Source organism: Neolamprologus brichardi, chromosome 3 (genome assembly GCF_056152115.1).
Source record: "Neolamprologus brichardi isolate AB-2024 chromosome 3, ASM5615211v1, whole genome shotgun sequence".
In the NCBI taxonomy this organism is placed as follows: domain Eukaryota; kingdom Metazoa; phylum Chordata; class Actinopteri; order Cichliformes; family Cichlidae; genus Neolamprologus; species Neolamprologus brichardi.
Window position 1 is genome coordinate 27,977,745 of NC_142106.1, and position 14,481 is coordinate 27,992,225.

At 39.0% G+C, this 14,481-nt stretch overlaps 3 protein-coding genes across 3 annotated transcripts in view; all 3 read right to left on the bottom strand.

Moving 5' to 3' along the window:
- Positions 1–14,481, bottom strand: part of LOC148104118 (macrophage mannose receptor 1-like) — a 126,430-nt gene that overhangs the window by 49,172 nt on the left and 62,777 nt on the right. The gene's annotated exons all lie outside the window — the stretch shown is intronic.
- On the bottom strand, positions 25–2,183 carry LOC148104121 (uncharacterized). The gene has a single exon (XM_087835731.1). The coding sequence runs from the start codon at positions 2,167–2,169 to the stop codon at positions 1,543–1,545; it is 627 nt and encodes a 208-aa protein (XP_087691857.1). The 5' UTR covers positions 2,170–2,183; the 3' UTR covers positions 25–1,542.
- On the bottom strand, positions 2,190–2,876 carry LOC148104122 (uncharacterized). Its single transcript, XM_087830530.1, has one exon. The coding sequence runs from the start codon at positions 2,874–2,876 to the stop codon at positions 2,190–2,192; it is 687 nt and encodes a 228-aa protein (XP_087686656.1).

A 14,481-nucleotide genomic window follows, 5' to 3' on the forward strand; every position in this document is an offset into this window, starting at 1 on the left:
TTCTTTTATTATCTGTTCCACAGATGCATAATGACCCATAGACAGTTCGATCATGGTTACGGCGATGGTTCCATCTTTGACTGGGTCATGAATTTCCACTTGCGAATCTGATTGTGGAAAAGACATCCATATGCGTGGGTACTGTATCTCTATAACAGCAACCTCATACGGCTGATCCAAAACAATAGGTTTTGCTAACTTTGTTCTAAAATTAGATATCTTATTACCCGGGTAAACATGCGCCGAAGCATTCGAGAAGAGGCTTACATAGAAGCCTGCATTGTTGTTGTTCTTTTTATTCATGCTTTCTCAGTCTATGCTCAGTGTTAAATGAATGTGTGTAGAGCTGCGTCATCTGAGTTAATTACGCCTCAACGATGTCTTTTTCTGGAATCCACGAATTAAAGCTGTCGGGCCATCCTAGCCATTTCACTAGCACATGCTTTTTCCGACCCACTTTTTTTCTAGCCAATATGTTTTCAATTTTAAATGTTTTGTTTTCATCAACAACCACACGTTGTATCTCAGGCTCATAAAATGACCCTTTCAATACCTCTCCTGCTAGATCCGCTAGTCTGTACACTGGGGGCTGTCTCCCTATACGTTCCTTGACTGTGAAAATCTCATCGGTGTAGGTCTGCTCGTATCCTTTTCGAAACTTTCCTCTCAGTTTTGATATTCGTACAGTGTCGCCAATATTAAATTTAAAGCGCAGTTCCCTCTGAGGCCTCGTTTTGTACAGCGCGTTAAAGACCAACTTCTCATTATCCTTATTCACCTCTGCCGGAGCCATTTGGATAGATCTGTGATAAGCATTGTTATATGCTTGTGTGAGATCTGGTATGACATCTACATATCTCCGGGAGTTGGCTGATGTTAAGTACTTCCACATTCTACCCTTGAAGCTACGATTGAATCTCTCGACAATACTGCATTTAACCTCGCTAGCTGTTGAGAAATGCTTGATATTATATCGCTTCATTAGCTGTTTAAAGGTTGTATTATAAAACTCTTTGCCTTCATCTGTTTGTAGTTTCACAGGGATCCTACCCTCACTAAGTATATCCTCAAAAGCAGCTGATACAACATTCGCTGTCTTGTTTGTTAGGCATCTAACCCATGCGTATTTTGAGAATACATCTATACATGTTAGCAGATATCTCACATTATCATTATCTGCCACATATTCACACATGTCAACCAGATCGGCTTGAAACTGTTTGTCGATCCCTGTCACCAATACTCTATTTCTGGGGAAATGGATCCTCACAGGTTTATGGAGTGTGTAAGTGTCGTCTTGTTCTAAATAATGTTTGACCTGAGATATTGGAGGTGTTACACCTGATGCCTCCCCTGCCGCTATACGTAGCTTATTTAAACTGGCCAACCCCGCAGGATGGGCTGGATCATGATATATTTTATGCAATGTGCTTTCCATGACTGTGCAAACCACAAATGACTAAGAAGTTAGTGTTAACACGTCTTTTTATTTAATTTTCACACAGACACAATCACAGACAATGGATACTTGAACACCACACATTAAACCAGGTGTCTCCCACCCCAGTAGTTTCCAATCATGCGGAGCATGGCAGGTTTAACACGTCGGGCGCAAGTACTTGCTTCTAGCAGGTCCACAATGTTGTCATTAATGGCGCATACTATATTTCGCTCTGATCTCAGTTCACACATGAGGTGTTCTGCAACTCTGCGGATTTGTGTTCCAGTCCCATCTGTGGTGTTTGAGCGTACAAACAGCCGGATGGCTGGGATGAATCGGTCAGTCTTGAGCCTTATCATCACATCGTCATAGTAGGTGTCGAAGAAATACTCAGACAATTCCTGCAAGCAGCTGTGTTGCACCTGACTGGGGTGGCCTGTTTGGCATCCGTAACATGTCTCTTGTAGAAACTCATTCAGCGCCAACATCAACAGGTGGAGAGTTGCGAGTTTGATGTCGATTACAGTTTCCTCCCACAGGTCTGATATGAGGGGGTCCTGCGAGCATGATGGTGAGGGTGGTGGAGTCTGGGGGGTCGGGATTAGCAGCCCTATTGATGGTGACTCTGACAGGTCCCACGACGGCGTGTCATTCTCTGTAAAATGAAAACCACAAGCTCTTAATTTGTCACATAGATACACACGCAACCCCACACACACCCCGCACATTAAACCTACCAGTTTATTGTTTAGTTGTCGGAAGGCCTTATGATTTTAGGTTTGCACAGGGTAGCAGGCAAACCAGTCTTCGGACAACTCGCCAGATCGTCAAAAACAAGGCGTTTTCTAATACTCTCGTACGCAGTGTTGAGTCTGTCCCTCTTGATCGCGTCGTCAATCTGGCTAAACAGACGCGACAAACCTCTCCAGTCGCACCACTGTATAAAAAACAAGTCCTTAAACCATCTTGTGCGCTCTTCAAGGTTTAGAGGGTAAGGATTTAACCTCCAGTTTTCAAGCCCTCTGGAAGCAATAAGACTATCCCTGTCATCACATACACTGAGAAAAATAAAGTCTTCAGGGCTGCGATTGAAACGATCAGCCTCAACCCTGTAAAGCTCAGGGCCTGATGCACTGTTCCACTGGGAAACATACAGCACCTCTGGGAAGCCCACATTGTCCAGGTCCGCACACACTACGGTCCGGAAGAGCTTCCAGTTTTTGGTAGAGATGCTTTGGGGTTCCCCCCAAAACAATCCCTCGCCACAATCTACACCAAGCACAACTGTCCCTTCGGTATATTTAATGGTATACACATACCCTTCAGCGCCGCGATATTCTAACTTAAATACAGTCCCATCTACGGCGTAGATGGGACCCAGAGGGTGTGTTTTCACACCTGAACGCGCATGCGCCGAGCACCCGTGAACGCGCATGCGCACACGCACGAATCCGACCAAACGGGGTGGGGTGGGGTGGGGTGGGGGTGGGAGGGGGGGGGGGGGCAAAAAAAGTGCCATTGTATTACTACTCATATTCTATACTGTTCACTGGTTTCACCATACTTAAGCTATTGTGCAGAGGTCTGGGGCAATAACTATAAAACCACATTACATTCACTTTTTACTCTTCAAAAAAAAAAAAAAAAAGCAATTCGAATCATCCACAATGCAGGTTATAGGGAACATACAAACTCACTATTTTTGCAGTCTGAAATATTGAAAATTGACGATCTAGTGAAATTCCAAACAGCACAAATTCTATTCAAAGCAAAAAATAAAGAACTGCCAGGTAATATTCAGAGTATGGTTTTTTTTTTGAAAGAAGGAAGTTATAATTTAAGGGGTTTTTGTAACTTCAAAACAATGAAGGTACGTACCACAAGAAAAGGCTTTTGTGTTTCTGTTCATGGAGTGAAACTATGGAACAGTCTGAATATGGAATTAAAGCAATGTCCAAACATAAAACTGTTCAAAAAGAGTTATAAAAATATGATCTTCTCAAACTATAAAGAGAAGGAAAATATTTAAATTAAGTGAATGTCTCTATTTAAAAAACAAACAAACAAAAAAACTCATGATGTGATATATAGTATATCAGAAATCTGTTCACTATTTTTATTACAAATTATATCAGTAAGGAAGCTGACTAAATATTAACTGATAATTTATGGCAAAGGGGTGGGATAATTAAGTGTTTACTTCTTCCCACTCCTTTTCAACATGTCAGAACGTTTTTTTTGTATGTAATTTGTATAGTTTTTTTTCTTTCTTATTTTCTTTTCTAAATGTACTTGTATATTGTTCACATGTTGAAATAAATTATAATATAATATAATAAATCAGTCAATTATACATGAAAATGTATAATGTATAATAATGTAATTTGCAGGTCAAAATACTAATCCAGATATTGGTCTTCTCTCTCCTCCAGCAGGTTCACAAAGCTGGTTAAGATCACCACGTCATGGAGAACATCACAGATGTGATCAGCAAATTGCCCTATGGCCCAAAATTGGCAATTGGCACAAAAAATTGGGGTGTTGTGGTAAACACTAACTTGGCTGCAGGAATTCTCCTGTCCACCTCTCTGCTGGGCCTGGTTACCTACATCGGTGCCTTCTGGTTCCAACGAGGTGCACTAAGCCTTCTTAAAAATAGTTTCATCATGTCCTTTTCATGTAACCATGGGAACCTCAGAGGTGCTCAGAACACCCACATCTCTCTTTTTGTTCTGCTTTTCATCGATGTTTTAAATGTCATCGGAGCAATGACCTTCGGAAGTCAACTGGCTGCAGCTACCTGTGCTGGAACAACATGTTTGTACACCAAAACCCTGTGGATGCTTTCAAGACGGTATTTAGTGATGATACATCTCCTGACTGCCCTCATATCACTCCTATACCTGTATCGCCCACACCTGGGAGCCACACTACGCTGTGTTTTCTCTGTGGTTTCTTTACTGATTTGTGTTTTACACTACAGTTCTGTGCTCTACACCATTGAGGCAGATTACCTACTAGAAATCCTCATCTGTGGATTGGCTGTGGCCATTGTTTCAACAGCTATTTTAAGCTTTGCTGCCACAGGTGGAAAAATAGTAAACATAGGCATCACAGTTATCTCAATGGTCACGTTCTTTGCTGTCTACTTCCCCAGTTTTGTTCTTTGGTACCTAGTCTACAGCAGGGCCACCTCTGGGCAGCCAGTAGCTGACTATAATACAATACATGTAAATGTTTATTATTTCACAAATTTTAACGTCTTTCTCGATGGACTCCTGTGTTGCTTAATCCTGAAGTTTTCTGATGGAGAAAAAGAAGATGAACTACAGCAACTGGAACTACAACCACCATGGCAGCAGCAGCAACCACGACCACTTCAACATGGTTTAGACTATCCAAGGGTTCATGTTAATACAAATGCAGTTAACCCTTATAACAGGCAAAGCTGGAATTAAGTCTCTGCATCATGAAGGTTGACGTGATTTATCATCAATAATAAGCATGACCTGATCACAGTTCTGACCTTTGATATTTGTCTTTCAGTTGTTTAGAACTGTGGACATTTTTTTAAAAAGTGATTTGATTTTGATGAATGAAAATGGGATTTGCTACAGGTTGATTTGTAACAGTTTTTAGTAGATGGTTGTACTTCCTAAAAGTGCATGTAATTAAAATGAAATCAAAGATGAAGATCAGAATCACATTGTCACTGTGATATAAATCATAACCAGTATAAAACATTGAGTATAAAAAGAGCAAGAAGAAATATGTAAACATCTCTATATTCACATAGTGGTCTATAAATTAAACGGCTGTTGTGAGAAATATCAGTGATTATGTACACATTGTAATATAAATAATATTGTAAATAACACCACATGAAACTATTTAATGACAATTTTTACACTTTTTTTTCATTTCACTTCATCAATTATATTTTAAAACTATTATACAAATCTCCACAACAGATTTTAACTCAACTTTAATAAATAATGTTCTTTTCTGCCCTGATTGATTTTAGACCGTTTTTGATTTTCCACACAAAGCTGACACCTCAAGCATTTGAATCCCACATAGAGAATAGTAAATCATGAGTTCGGTAGCATTACAGTTACATAGAAATACTTTTATCTGACACTTCCTCTTGTCCTTGGATGTTTAACGAGAAAAAAAACGTACGAATAAGCCTCTGTAGCCAGAGTGAACAAGCCAAAGCTCTTTCAACTGGTTCATCTAAACAGAAGCTGATTAATTTTAATGTTAGTGTTTATGACATTTTTATGCCCTTTACAATAACTTATTAATTGCTTTTAAATATCTTATCTTTTATTTAGTATTTATTAAGTAAACAATAACCAAAACTAATTTTGTCAGAAGCTTTTTCAGTATCATTTCTGCTTCCTTCAGCACAGGCTGTAAACAGTTTTGAGAACATCTCAGGAGATAGCTTGTGATGCAGTTTACAGGAATGGTCTGGAAGCTTTTTACTGCATACTGGGACAAGGACACATGCAGGCAGCACCTGGGGATCATTTACTACTCGCGTAACATCATTAGAAATTTGACAAGCGCTTAATCTTTAAAGACTGATTGTATACGGAGTAATTTATGACATACAACAAGACAAGATCGCATAAAACTATAGTTATCTTTAGACTTTAGACCGTAGCTTTGTGAGAACAAGCAGCACTTTCACCTCAATGCTAAAACTAACAATTCTGCTGTGGTGTAAATTTGCTGTTGGTTTGCAGGTGTATTGTTTACTATGCTCACTCTCTAAATTTAGTGTCCAGGAGTGAGAACTGCAAAAAGACACTTGATTTAAATGCCTGTTTGGGTCATTTTATGTTTGTGGATGCTATAGAAGGGATGCAATTTATAGAATAATATTGTAATCATTAAACTTATACAGTACTCTCGTTTCACAGGTCAATTATGCATTCAAGACGAAGAAAGTTTTTGGTCATGATAAATCTTGGACTTTATAAGAGATGTTCCTTTTACTTCCAGAATATTGTACCATTCATTAATAGTGAAGTTCAGATATTAACAGGCCTCTCTGAAAATGAGTGAAGTTCTAGCGTGTCCTTCTGTGCTGACAGAATAATGGAAGAAGATAAACACTGGCCACGCTTTTGTGTGTACACATTCTGTACTGTACAGGAGACACACCAAGAAGGAGATTGATTGATGGTCTACAGCCAGTCAGGATGCAGAACACAATGTGCTGTCAAAAAGAAACCATGAAAAACTGCATGTAAAAAATCTACGAAACAGCGAGGCCGCGAAAGGTGATCTGCGTTATAGTGAGGGACCACTGTATTTTAGGAACTATGACTCCATTAATCACCTTCCTCATTAATCAAACCATGTTTTGAATGCTGCTGGAATACACAGCCCTTTGCGCTGTGTATAACATTGCAAACATACACCGTGTCAGATTAGTTTGCAGACTATGGCTTACGTTAGCAGCTAGCAGCAGTAGCCTTGTTTACTTCCACACTAGCATCTTCAATCCAGTGCCAGTATAGTGCTACATTGCTTTGGTTGCTTGGTCATATTTCAGTTTATTCACATGCAGCCAACATACAGCAGCACATTTTTTACAAAACACTGTAGAAGTAGGTGTAGAAAGTGGGGTGTAGAATAACAGTTTATTGATGATGAAGCAACAAACTAGGCCAGAGGCTGCATTTTGGGGAATGTGCCATTTTAGTGGTTGGTGGCAGCTCCCAGGCCTGGCAGACCCTGAAACAAATGTAAGAAGGCACCAGAGTAAAAGGGTACGGATGGGCTATGCATAAATGTGTGGTGCACATAGGCATTTATAGATGCATGACTGACAAGGGAGTGTTTTGGGTGTGACCCATCTCTAAAACTTCAGATAACTTATCTCCAGGTAACTTGTCATGCACATCCATGGTCATAGTAGCAACCACGCCAATCAGGTTCCCTATAAATAAATAAATAGATTTGTCTTTTTTTGCAAACATTTTTGGAGTTATTTCTGTGAACTCTGTTTCACTTGGCCAGAATGAAATTACAAGAGAAAGAAAAAGACTGATTTAAATAATTAATAATTTAAATAATTAAAAGTGTTTTTGTTTCCTTCAAAGCACGAGACAGGACAATCATGAGATAAGTTTCACTACTTAAGAAATCAGCTATGGTTACACATCTTTGTTTCTATTTCTTTACGCATACAGTACAACAAACCTTGAACGAAAACTAATACTACCTCAGAGCAATAACCACAATCACTAGCCATATAAATTGAAGTATGTGCTTCATGGAAGGACACACCTCTGGCTGGACTTTGCTGCTCAAATGGCTATTGTCATGTTGATGTCCTTGAATTTAATGTGATTCTGATTAACCCTCTCAGGCTCAAATTAGACGTTTTGTTGCTAATGCACAACCAAGTCCTGCAGTGGTACTTCTGAGTAAAAAAAACTCATAAAATATGTATGTGGGGTAATCAGGTTGTTAGTTTTTAACTGTTGCAAATCGGCAACGCCTGCCTCGAGAGGGTTAATATAACTTCTTCAGTTTTACTTTTACTCTTTTTACATACAATGTATGAATAAACTAAAGTAATATACACATTTATTTAATGAACATTAAATGAATGTGCTCTTTTTATGTGTCAAGAAAACAGGGATACGCAGTGGTAGGGGAGGTACATGTGACAAGCTGCTTGCCTGGCCTTTTCAAAACAAGCACACGGTTTTGAATAGACTTGCCACAGAAAGCACGCAGTAAGCAAATGTCCTGATTGTGCAGTGCTGTGGTCAGCTGCAAACCAACTATACAGAAATGTCTCTTTTACTAACCCATATACAAGTCCAACCCATGTGAAATGGTTTGCAAATTGCATAAACACAGAAAACACATTGAATGTTTAAAATGAGAAAAAACCACCAGTCAAAATTTTTTTTTTAATTTGATGGGGAAGGGTGTGAAATATCGGCAGACCAGTTCAGCACAATACTATGAAGCCATGCTGCTGTACTAGATCCTTATTTGTTGAAATATACAATGTTTTTCCTGAGATAAGTCATCTGAATGGAAGCATAGGTTGCTCTAAAACCTGTATATACCCTATCAGCATTGGTGCTGCCTTTCCAGATATGCAAAGTGCAAATCATAGGCACTAATGTACCATTACAGATACAGACTTTTGAACTGTGCTGATAGCAAGTCAGTTCCCTCTTCTTCTATTCTGAAGGATGCAGTATCCATGATTTCGAAAAATAATTACAAAAATTATTTTCATTATAATGCAGATTCTTCAGATCAACATGTGACCAGATGTTTCAGTTCCTGCATTGATGAGTCCAGAGCAAAGTATTGCATTTGCCTTTGTCTTTCCAGAATGAAAGAAGTTATATGTGAAAATATAACATATAACCTACACATGCAGTTAATATGTCTCCTAGTTCCGTTCCCTACCATAAACGAAACATGGATAAGGCCCGTTTAACCTTTAAGTCTTGGGAGCCGCCTCCCTTGCACTCAGCACTATATGGCATTTTTATATTGCGCTGAACTAACTGACTAAGATGTTCTGCAATATTTATTTTTCAGTTTCCAAGATACAATAGCTGACCGGTCTCATTAGTTTCCCTTTCATTTATTCCTCCAATTTGCATGACAGCTACTGAATGTGTATGATTTCTTTTTGTTCCCATACAAACAATGAAATCTGGAATGAGAGCCAATATTAAATCAGTGCAATAACTACAGCCAATCATTTCAAACAGCCAATAAACTTTCATTAATAATTGATATACCTTTATTAGTCCCAAAAGGGGAAATTTCATAAGGCTGCTGACCTATTGCACGCAATGGCGGTGCCATCTTACCCTCCGATCATACGTACATTACACAAAACATCACATGGGGAAGACAGGTCAGAGAGGTATAACAATGGAAAATGCACCACATGAGGAAAGATAAGGAGAAAAAAATAACCCAGACTGAGCTCCAACAGGGAGATCAGTTTGAGAACAGAAAAAAACACCTTTGCACATAGCACATGAAAAAACACCAAAGAAACACATGACAAGCAACAGGGGTGGGTAAAGGGTGAGAGACAGCCGATTTAGACAGTACATCCAGGCCTGCAGCCTGTGCGCTGGTCTCCTTGATCCACCGTCAGCATCGGAAGGGAATAAGCATCGAAGGCGTTTGGAAAGGGAGGGGGGGATGAGTCTGTGCATATCAGTGTATGTGTGTGTGTGGGTCCAGAGTTCAGCTGAGACAGTGTCCTTCGCCCTGCTAGACTAAGTAAACAGTCTTCCAGCCAACCCAGGTGGCCTCTCATGGAATGGGAAGGAACAGACTAAACAGTCGTTATCAGGGTGTTGTTGTTCGGCTCCAGCCTTGAGACCGCAGCTGGCGCCAAAGGGGTATACGCATGAAGTGATGGTGCTTTTTACTTTAGTGCGAACAGCTCATATGAATTTCAAAGCAGTTCTACAGTCCAACACTGGTCTCTCAATCTCCCATTGGAGAGCCGCGAGTTTCGCCATACTTGCGTTCTGTGATGTCGTCATTTCTTGTGCTCAAGGAGCCGATTCTGAGAACTCACGACAGTGTGCCTCCCCGAGATGTCATCCAATTTGCGCCCAGCCCTTCCGAGATGTATCCAGTCACAGTCAGAGATCTTATTCTGAGTATTCATAGCAGCCGTAGCCTCTCCAAGATCTTATCCGTGCTGACTCAATGAGCCCATTTTGAGAAACTCACGCCTCGTCCCATCAATAAAAGCAAACCATTACAACCACTAAAACATCTTTGACATTTGTTTCTGTGTGGCTCTCTTCCCTTTAGCTTCTCTTAGTGCTCTGTGAGTGTAACACTAAAAAGCCATAATCTGTGCCAGAAGGAATGATAAATGTAATATATTTATTGTTGCTTTACTTCTTTCTACTCTTGTCAAATATACAGTACATATGGTGGTCAGGATGATATAAAAAAAAATTCTTAATGAAAATTTCAAACAAACAAGAAGCTGACCTGGTACGCATTCGTTTTTAAACAAACAAAGTTTTGAATGATCCTGCAATGCTAAGAAAACTTAACCTAGACTAAGCAAATGCCTTGACCATAGATCATTCAAATTGCGGTGAGTTGCAAACCAAATATATCTGAATATCTGAGACGTCTCATTTACTCACACATGCAGATGTACATATGTTTTCAAGCGTGACAAAGTGCCCTGCTAACATTCATCTCTAGGAATTTGCTCACTTTGCCACGGTTCATAGACGTGATGTTTTGGCTCAGTGCACAATCAAAAAACACAACTCCAAGCTATGGACTATTTATTATACAAAGTTAATGGAGAAGGGGAAGGAGATACACTGGTACAATTTTGTCATAGTGAGGAAACAAAGCCAAGAGGTGAGACTACACTCAGAGAAATACATTATACATTATGTATTTATAAATGGAGATGTATTTTTTTTTAATAAAAACATTTTATTCAGGGCGTTGAATTGCAGATCATGGAAGGAAGATTAATGAAACTGCTCATCTTTGGTTTGTACTCTTTTCTTATATTTCTAGTTGAGAAATAGTACATATATACAGTATATATGTTTTGGTTTGCTTATGTTTTATTGTAGGTTCTACCTTACAATATAAAGTGCCCTCAGGTGACTGATCTTGTGATTTGGTGCTTTATAAATAAAATTGAACTGAATTGTTTGGGATGAATTTTGATTTCCTTTGTTTTTACAGGAGTTTTTCTTTTTTCTTTCTTCAATGTGCAGATAGCACAGCTGACAGGTAAGAAAATATGAATTTATATCTATCTAGTATAACTGACTGTCAGAAATAAGAACATGGTGATAGGAGCAGGTGTGTACTGCAATAACTAATAATAACAATAATAATGATGACAGCAACTACATAACTCACCACTAAATCATCCATGTGCCTAAAAGAGGTCTTTATTGGAAATTACTGTGACATGTTTTCATGTTTTATCATTCAACCTATTTTTTTATATAAATATAGTTTTATACAAATTTTTCTTAAATTTGTCATCCTGTTTTACTCCTCTTACTACAACTCCAACAGATACTACCATTGCTACTCCTGTTGCTACAACTACAACTACAAAAGATACCACCATTGCTACTCCTATTGCTACAACTACAACTACAAAAGATACCAGCATTGCTACTCCTATTGCTACAACTACAAAAGATACCACCATTGCTACTGCTATTGCTACAACTACAACTACAAAAGATACCAGCATTGCTACTCCTATTGCTACAACTACAAAAGATACCACCATTGCTACTGCTATTGCTACAACTACAACTACAAAATATACCACCATTGCTACTCCTATTGCTACAACTACAAAAGATACCACCATTGCTACTGCTATTGCTACAACTACAACTACAAAAGATACCAGCATTGCTACTCCTATTGCTACAACTACAGCTAAAACTCCAACTCCAACAGATACTACCATTGCTACTCCTATTGCTACAACTACAGCTAAAACTCCAACTACAACAGATACTACCATTGCTACTCCTTTTGCTACAACTACAACTACAAAAGATACCACCATTGCTACTCCTATTGCTACAACCACAACTACAAAAGATACCAGCATTGCTACTCCTATTGCTACAACTACAACTACAAAAGATACCACCATTGCTACTGCTATTGCTACAACTACAACTACAAAAGATACCACCATTGCTACTGCTATTGCTACAACTACAACTACAAAATATACCACCATTGCTACTCCTATTGCTACAACTACAAAAGATACCACCATTGCTACTGCTATTGCTACAACTACAACTACAAAAGATACCAGCATTGCTACTCCTATTGCTACAACTACAGCTAAAACTCCAACTACAACAGATACTACCATTGCTACTCCTTTTGCTACAACTACAACTACAAAAGATACCAGCATTGCTACTCCTATTGCTACAACTACAACTACAAAAGATACTACCATTGCTACTCCTATTGCTACAACTACAGCTAAAACTCCAACTACAACAGATACTACCATTGCTACTCCTTTTGCTACAACTACAACTACAAAAGATACCACCATTGCTACTCCTATTGCTACAACCACAACTACAAAAGATACCAGCATTGCTACTCCTATTGCTACAACTACAACTACAAAAGATACCACCATTGCTACTCCTATTGCTACAACTACAGCTAAAACTACAACTACAAAAGATACCAGCATTGCTACTCCTACAAAAGATACCACCATTGCTACTGCTATTGCTACAACTACAACTACAAAAGATACCACCATTGCTACTCCTATTGCTACAACTACAGCTAAAACTACAACTACAAAAGATACCAGCATTGCTACTCCTATTGCTACAACTACAACTACAAAAGATACCAGCATTGCTACTCCTATTGCTACAACTACAACTACAAAAGATACCAGCATTGCTACTCCTATTGCTACAACTACAACTACAAAAGATACCAGCATTGCTACTCCTATTGCTACAACTACAACTACAAAAGATACCAGCATTGCTACTCCTATTGCTACAACTACAACTACAAAAGATACCAGCATTGCTACTCCTATTGCTACAACTACAACTACAAAAGATACCAGCATTGCTACTCCTATTGCTACAACTACAACTACAAAAGATACCAGCATTGCTACTCCTATTGCTACAACTACAACTACAAAAGATACCAGCATTGCTACTCCTATTGCTACAACTACAACTACAAAAGATACCAGCATTGCTACTCCTATTGCTACAACTACAACTACAAAAGATACCAGCATTGCTACTCATATTGCTACAACTACAACTACAAAAGATACCAGCGTTGCTACTCCTATTGCTACAACTACAACTACAAAAGATACCAGCGTTGCTACTCCTATTGCTACAACTACAACTACAAAAGATACCAGCGTTGCTACTCCTATTGCTACAACTACAACTACAAAAGATACCAGCGTTGCTACTCCTATTGCTACAACTACAACTACAAAAGATACCAGCATTGCTACTCCTATTGCTACAACTACAACTACAAAAGATACCAGCATTGCTACTCCTATTGCTACAACTACAACTACAAAAGATACCAGCATTGCTACTCCTATTGCTACAACTACAACTACAAAAGATACCAGCATTGCTACTCCTATTGCTACAACTACAGCTAAAACTCCAACTACAACAGATACTACCATTGCTACTCCTGTTGCTACAACTACAACTACAAAAGATACCAGCATTGCTACTCCTATTGCTACAACTACAACTACAAAAGATACCACCATTGCTACTGCTATTGCTACAACTACAACTACAAAAGATACCACCATTGCTACTCCTATTGCTACAACTACAGCTAAAACTACAACTACAAAAGATACCAGCATTGCTACTCCTATTGCTACAACTACAACTACAAAAGATACCAGCATTGCTACTCCTATTGCTACAACTACAGCTAAAACTCCAACTACAACAGATACCACCATTGCTACTCCTATTGCTGCAACTACAACTCCAACAGATACTAGCATTGCTACTCCTGTTGCTACAACTACAACAGATACTACTACTGCTACTCCTCTTACTACAACTCCACCAACTGACATCAGACTTCCTATGAAAGGTACAATCTGTTGTAATTTACATAGCTTGATAGAATGAAAGAAATTAGAACAGAGTAGCCTTTATCGTCATGGCTTCCAGGGGTGGCAGAAGGCGGCCAATGATTTTTTTGGGCAGTGTTAATACCCTCTGCGTAGCCTTCCTGTTCTCAGTTGTGGCGCCTGCTTCCCAAACACCTGGGCAGTAGGAGAGTACACTCTCCACTGAGGAGCGGTAGCAGGCCAGAAGCAGCTTCTGGTCTTATATAAGTCTTATTCTTATCAAGTCCATCAATACATTTCCTTTCTGTTTGATACAAAACTGAAGAATTTTTTTTAAGATGAAAGTAATAATTATTATTTCATTTGCCAT

Coding starts and splice junctions, on each gene's coding strand:
- LOC148104121 (XM_087835731.1), bottom strand. CDS start 2,169: ATGTGCGGGGTGTGTGTGGGGTTGCGTGTGTATCTATGTGACAAATTA.
- LOC148104122 (XM_087830530.1), bottom strand. CDS start 2,876: ATGCGCGTTCACGGGTGCTCGGCGCATGCGCGTTCAGGTGTGAAAACA.